This window comes from Alosa pseudoharengus, unplaced genomic scaffold (genome assembly GCF_046254945.1).
Source record: "Alosa pseudoharengus isolate Yale_2024_CS ecotype anadromous, Long Island Sound unplaced genomic scaffold, YU_APseudo_1.1 YU_APseudo_1.1_scf_76, whole genome shotgun sequence".
NCBI classification, from domain to species: Eukaryota; Metazoa; Chordata; class Actinopteri; order Clupeiformes; family Clupeidae; genus Alosa; species Alosa pseudoharengus.
The window spans coordinates 67,501-75,000 of record NW_027468866.1 but is presented as its reverse complement, the minus strand read 5'-3'; the positions used below and the strand labels follow the sequence as shown (position 1 = coordinate 75,000).

The 7,500-nt window shown below is 43.3% G+C and overlaps 1 protein-coding gene across 3 annotated transcripts in view; it reads right to left on the bottom strand.

Annotated features, from left to right (window-relative positions):
- LOC143111240 (nuclear factor 1 X-type-like) overlaps window positions 1–7,500 on the bottom strand; it is a 119,204-nt gene that overhangs the window by 99,794 nt on the left and 11,910 nt on the right. Inside the window, exon 1 of one of the 3 annotated variants that reach the window (XM_076273431.1) lies at window positions 5,263–5,443. The exons of the other annotated variants lie outside the window; for them this stretch is intronic. Within the exon in view, the coding sequence (XP_076129546.1) occupies window positions 5,263–5,289 (27 nt within the window). The 5' untranslated portion in view covers window positions 5,290–5,443. Of the gene's footprint in view, window positions 1–5,262; window positions 5,444–7,500 lie in introns of those variants that run through there. 3 annotated transcript variants of the gene reach the window in all.

Here is a 7,500-nt window from a genome sequence, read left to right as displayed (position 1 = left end):
CTTCCGGGTGTATGAGAACCATCTATACCACATTCAAGGTGGCAAATTCAGCAAAAGTCCACGGATATATATGCCAAGTTAAGATAACGCAAGACGCCTAATCTGCTTCCGGGTGTATGAGAACCATCTATACCACATTCAAGGTGGCAAATTCTGACACCAAAATGTCACTGGAGGTGAATGGATGAATGAATGATAAGGCTGGTGCAAATGTTCTCATGTCTGAACTGCAGTTTCCCCACGGAAGGCTAACACACACACACACACCCACACACACACACACACACACACACACACACACACAGACACACACACACACACACACACACACACTGAGATGCGGAGGTTAATCGTGACCTTAGCCCAGGCTGGCGAGGCGGTGAGGCTGCTATAGGGATCAAGTGGCCATATAGGCGCGTCAGGCGAGACGGGCGCGCTGTGATCGTCCCACCGATTCACCGCATGGGGTCAGGTCACATGACCTTATCAAGTGTCGAGATGGATCAGATAACCATGTGAATTGTGGGTAAGCAGAGCGGGGGTGGGGGGTGGGGGGGGGGGTTGGGGGGGTTTCTAGTAAAAAGGGTCTGAAGAGGATGAATTAGTTAACAGAGAGACGAGAGAGACAGAGAGAGAGAGAGAGAGAGAGCCAGAGAGATACAGAAAAAGAACGAACGGCAAAAGGGGCTATTCTACTGAAAGGGGTCTGAAGAGGATGAATTAGTTAACAGAGAGAGAGAGAGAGAGAGAGAGAGAGACAGAGAGAGAGAGAGAGAAGAAGAAGAAGAAGGTACTTTAAAAGTGTAGGTTAGGTTTTCTTCATTTAACATTTTTCTCTCTGTCTCACACACACCTATCTTAGCCTATCTTTCTTTCTTTCCATCTTTCTTTCTTTCTTTCTCTTTCTTTCTTTCTTTCTTTCTATCTCAGAGATGTCAAACATAAGGCCTGCAGCAGCACAAAGATGCAAAACAGCCCACACGTCATTCAGAGGCTGTAATACAGGCCCTATATTATTTGGTCATATCTGCCAATCTCCCTTCTTACTTTTCCTTTATTATGTTCTTTCTGTCTGGTCATCCTTGCCAATTTCAATATGTAAAATTACATTTTTTTAAAAATAAACAACTTTTTAAAATGTTTTTTTTTTTTTGTTAAAATGATATCTAATGATATTCTGGAGTTAAAACGGTCCGTCAAAATACAAAAGGAAGGAATCGAGAGCCGATTTTAACAGACAGCAGTAGTACGCACCCATCACGTGATACACTATGCACCGAACTGTAACTTCAAGCCACGGTCTCACGGAGCTGCCTTTAGCGGCGCTGAGGCTTCCCCACGGCGGCGAAAGACGCTGACTGTGCACGGTAACGGCTCTCTGCCCGCGAGAGGGAAATGCAGTCGGCCTGCGCTCGACTCGTTAAAACAAACCGTGAAAACCAGCCCAGACTACAAGTTACGAATTGCTGAATCTGGCGAAATTATTGCATAAAATACAGGCTTATATGCAAAGGTAATTGCCTGCTACACTGACTTTTCGTCTCGAAATGTAGGCCATACAAGAAACGCACTCATGCATCAGTAGGCTATCCACCGTCTTACTGAAGCGAAACACTCATAACACTTATCTTACACTTAACATGCACATTTTGGAAATAATAAATAATATAGCACTCCGCACAACTCCATACATATATAAAATGATGTTTCAGGCGACAATTGGCTACATAAAACATTTTGTGTTACACAATTTTCCACCACTGTAATCAAAGCATTAAAACTTCATGTAAATGAGTAGACTGACGCAGTGAGTGGCAAGGGCCTCGGGCCAATTAAACCATAAATAAATAAGTAAATACGCGAAATCAGAAGCCGCTTGAATGTCTCCGCGGCAGCTTGGCGAATTTGGCGAGCCGTTCTTCCGTTCCATTATCCACCCACGCCGACTCCACGCGCGCCACCTGTTCTTTCCAGAAAAGCTTTTATTGACGTTAATAATACATAATTCACACGCGTGCCCGCATACCTCGTGTATGCCCACGCAGATTTTTTTGTTTTGTGTGTGTGTGTGTGTGTGTTTTGTGTTTAATTTTTCATGAAAATTAAATGGGCGAGATTACACAGGCGGCAATAGCAATCGCGAGACAATGGGAAGGGATTCCGGAGCGCAAAACGCTCGCGCTACGCTGAGATCTAACGGGATACACACACACATGCACACACACACACATACACACACACACAAACACACACACACACACACACACACACACAAAGAGTGCATTCATTTAACGTACGTCCCTCATTAGCTTGCTGCGCATCCTCCTCGCCCGCACCTACAAACCCCAAACAGCTCCTCTCCTCTTATAAACTTTACTCGGCCCCCTAATTACAAAATATACGCCAGCGTTCTGTAAAGCCCAACACTTCAGACTTGTTTAACGTGCGGCGAGCCTGAATCCCGTCCGTGATGGTTGGGAGTGTTCTCAGGGCAATGCATTTTAATTAATGGGGGTAAAACCGCAGAAAACCAGATGCACACGGTCGTTCTCTGTGTAATGTTGGCAAGAAACGTCTTTTTTATTGATTCCAGAAAAGCTCCCGTTTAGCTTCAGGCTCCGCAGAAATCCACAAGATGTGAAGCGCGCAAAGACTGAAGACAAAACCGCTCGCAACACGTTACAGGCAGCTTTTGCCTGTCTAAGTAATACTTAAACATGTTTAACTATAAGTTATCCTATACTCACTCGAAATTACAAATGATGTAAACGCCAGTGCACTATATATTCGGCTCACACTAGGTAAATACTAGGCCTGCATTATGTCATGCTTATGAGGCCCAATTTAGGTAGATCTTAAACTAAACCAGTGATTACTGAATACATTGTTTAAAACTATACATAAAATATATATAATAGAACATGCAATGGGGTTAAATATCCCCTGCATTGCCCAAATATTCGCTAAACTTCCTTGGCATACAAACAAGGGACACATAATGTCCCCGTCAAATTGTCCTTTAACAAATTTAATATATACGAAGTTATAATGTATGAATCTAATATCAGGAGGAAATAATAGTAATTTATTATTAGTAGTAGTAGTATTATTATTTTTTTAGATGCGAGCGGAGAGAGTGGCGCACTGATTCGGTCGGGAAGAACTCTGGCATGATCCTCCTGTAGACTCCAGAACAATAACAACGACATCAAACAAATAAAGTATAAATAAAATGGTTAACAAATAACATGTATATGCATTGTATTTACCATGATTTACCATGTTGGATTTATTTTCCCACCATCACACAACTGCAGTGGACCGTGGCTACGTGGACACAAAGGAGCTCTGAAGAACAGGCAGCTCAGCTGAGTGGTAGCCTATTATAGTTGTACTCTGTTTCCCAATGAAGAAAAATATAAAGACTCTAGTTCTACACTATTCTGACATCGACCGATGCGTGTATGCGTGTACCTTTTATCCAGAGTGCTGTCGCATTTGGCGACTGGCCTACAGAATGCCAATTGCTGTCATTTGTCGCCTTATGAGCTACAACTGGTGAGAGTATTTAAAACCTTTATTTTATTTCTATTAGTATTAAAATTATTAATACTAAAACTTAAGTTTTGCCAATTAAAATATTGAAACTGTTGAAGTATAGGCCCTTGCATACAAGCCACGCGGAATGTGAAGGCCGAGTCGGGCCCTCGTGCGAAGCCGTCGGCAGTTCTCCTCACGAGCGTGGAAAAGGCGAGCATATGCGCACGCACTTCTCCAAAGCGCCCTCGCGCAGCCAATATCAGCTTTTCACATTCGCGACTTGTCGACAAAAATGAGCGAGACACTCTCTTGCTCCTGACCTTATCTGACCTCAGTGTTTCAGAATATTCTGCCAAAAGCCGGGGGCAGGAGGAAAAAGACACATAAATCACCCCAAAAGGCTATACAGATATGCTCCAGTGTGTGTTTTAAATAAACAGTGTATCCAAAAAGTGAATAAATAGGCTAAACTATTAGGTTTTTCTGTCCTTCTGTGACCCGAGTGCCAGAAGGCCAGGCCGCGTGCAAACCACCAGCCCTGCTTCCCGAAAGTATAGCCTACAAAACCTAAACAAAGACGAAAACGGAGCCCTGGATCGACTGAGCCAAGCGGTCGTAAAGGCAGAGAGAGAGAGAGAGAGAGAGAGAGAGAGAGGAGAAAGGAAAAGAGGGAAAAAATCAACTTAAATTCTGCTTGGCTTTATTTTACATTCGCACTGTCGAGCTTGGCCCAAAAGCAAACCTGCGCTTAGGAAAATAAACATTTTACGTAGATGGCGTTTGAATGTCTGTGCTGGTTTAATTCACAACATGTGTGTGTTAGATTATAGGATTAAAATGACGTCAACAGAGGGAAAGCAGAATAATTTCTTTAAATTCGCAATAGGTTGTGCTCCTCGGCCTCAACTATGGGGATAATAATATGTGCATGTCTTTGTTTCACTCAGTGATGCAAATAGATGTAATTGTTTTACAGTGGACAATAGAAATGAATGGAGAGCACAGGTCACCTAGAAATAGGCCTCACGCTTTATTATCTTAACCGGGTTGACACTGACAAACACCACCGGCGCACGCTCTGATGGTGGCTTTGCTCACGGACAGCCAGTTAACCGTGAGTTGTCTACAACCTTGACGTCCCGCACCACGCCCCTTTAATAGTACTACACTACTCTCTTTCTCTCTCTCTCTCTCTCTCTCTCTATCGCGTTTATTCCACCAAACACAGATGTACAATAATATATAACGTTGTTAATTATATAACGTTGTTAATTATATAAGCGTGGGCTACATTTTTCTCCGGAGTCCGAAGTAAACTCCGTCGTCGCGCAGGAGAAAAGCACTCGACATCGGCACGCCTCCTTACTTTTTTATATCAAACTGATATGAAGCCGCAGCGCCATTTTCCCCCCAAAGCATGTGCAGTGCGCCGCAGAAGGAGAAAATGTGTTCTGGAAAGGTGCCACAACTGGCGAGAGAGAATGAGAGCGGGAGCGGGAAGGAGAGAGGGGAGAGCGAAGCAAAAGAGCGGTTAACAGCAACGGACCGGACTGATATGGAACAAGCAGCACGCCACAGGGCAGGAGACAAAACAAAAACATACAAGTTCACGCGCCGCCCGGAAGCAATCGCGTTAAGATTTGTTACAAAAGTACAGTCGAAAAAAAAAGACCTCAAACAAGGCAAACAACTGTCAAAATGGCGAGGTCGTCTTTTCTTTACCTGCGTGAGGCAGTAGGGTGAATACATAGCTCTACGGGAGAGAGTTTCGCCGGGAGAACGTGGTTGAGAAGTTGGGTGGAAGTTCGCTGAGCCGCTGCATGGCACTCTGCTCCGCGCGCTGCTGCGTCTGCGTGCGTCCCTTCACCCCCAAAGCCCGCACGCTCACAGACACACACACACACACACACACATACACTCTCGCTCTCTCTCTCTCTCTCTCGGCGAGCCCGTTCGGCGCATAGACCCCGCCTCGACAGCCAGAAAGTGAAAGCTTAAACAAACTTTGATGAGAGGAAAAGTATTTCTCTCTCTTTCTCTCTCTCTCACTACCACACTAGACACAGAAACACACTACTGCCCAACATATTCTGTTCACAAACCAAAGCATTGTTGCCACTCTGCTTCCTTATTGCTGCAGTAAATTCACACTTGGATTTGACTTTGAATTGGAACAGATTCTCCCAGCAGAACTGCATTCAGGTTGAGTTATTATTTTAGAGATGTTGTATAAAAGAGAGGAGCCCAACGTTATTACTAGAGATGTTTTATAAATGAGATTGATATCAAGAGACATCTATATGCATCCTGCAGCAGTAGTTTGTCACAACAGCAGGGGAAGCCTTTCAGTCTCTGTGTTATAGGCCTTTATGAAAAGTTAATTTGCCAAGATACATACAGTATTTTAATAATTGTATTATTATTATTATTATTATTATTATTATTATTATTATTATTATTGTTATTATTATTATTAAATTCCACGTTATATCAATCAAACTGCAGTTGAAAGAAGTCTGCAGTTGGCTCACTTCTTAATATAGCGTCATTGATTCCATGGGGTGATAGAACCTTTTCCATTGCTGCCCTGGCCCTTTGGAACGCCTGCCCAAACACATTCAGAACGGCAATGACCGGTCCATTTTCAAATCATCTATTAAAACTCAACTCTTCAGAACACATTCGGGACAGCAATGACCTATCCATTTTCAAACCATCTATTAAAAAACTCAACTCTTCAGAATACATTCGGGACGGCAATGACCTGTTCATCTTCAAATCATCTATTAAAACTCAACTCTTCAGAACTGCTTTCAGTGTATTATATAATGTTGATTAATGTGCTTTTGTGAGTCGGCAAGGTATGCATGTGTGTGCTGCTTGTGTGCACTTAGGTGTGTGTGTGTGTGTGTGTGTGTGTGTGTGTGAGAGAGAAAGAGAGTGTGTGCGTGTGTGTGTGTCTGTGTGTGTGTGTGTGTGTGTGTGTGTGTGTGTGTGTGTGTGTGTGTGTATGATGACCAAACCTAAGTGTATGTATGTGTGAGGTGGGTGGTATGGCATACTGCACAGAGGTGAGAGAAGGAGTGTGTTGGGACAGAACCACATCAGACAGAGCACATCAGAGCATTCACACACACACACACACACACACACACGCACAGACACTGAAAAGGTGCAATGAACCCAGTGACCTTGAGGAAGTGAATCTATCTTCAGCTCCTCCAATGTCCAGGCACATTACAGAAACTGTGAGGGCTCTATTTTGGTGATCAGAAACTTTGAGGGCTCTATTTTGGTGATCAGAAACTTTGAGGGCTCTATTTTGGTGATCAGAAATGGATGGTCAGAGGCGCAAAGTTTATAGAAGGCGTGACCAGCCCACATTCACTAATTTAATGGCGCGATTATGTGATCAAATGTCGGGCACTTGGTGCAAAAAGGTTGTTCTTATGTTTCGTAATCAGCCATGCTGTGTGTTTTGGGCGTAACATCCTTTAAACCACTGAGAGTGACATATATCATTCCCTTTAACAGCAAGCAGCACAACTTCAAACAGCGCATTGGTATTTTGTTAGTCAGTGGTGCATTTGAAGGAGTCTGCTTGCACACGAGACCGTATGGAACAGGTATTCCACTAATGCTTTACTAAAACCTGTTTGTGACTAGCAGAGTATAGCCTACACAGATCTGCACTCGTATATTATTTGAACTCATAGGCAAAGTGAAACTGACTTCACCGTGGTCTCATAGTCAACGACAAAACAGTTCTACACAGTTAATTACTTTTACTATTGACTGACAAGGGGTTACCATTGAAAAAATAGCCTGAAAAAAGCAACACTTACCCTAATAATGTTCGAATGACTGAATAAAAATCCTAAGGATATTTATCCTGCAGAGGAGTTGCTGCTTGCATCTGGTGACAGTGCATCTTTAGCTGTGCTTTATATGTGCCTTTCG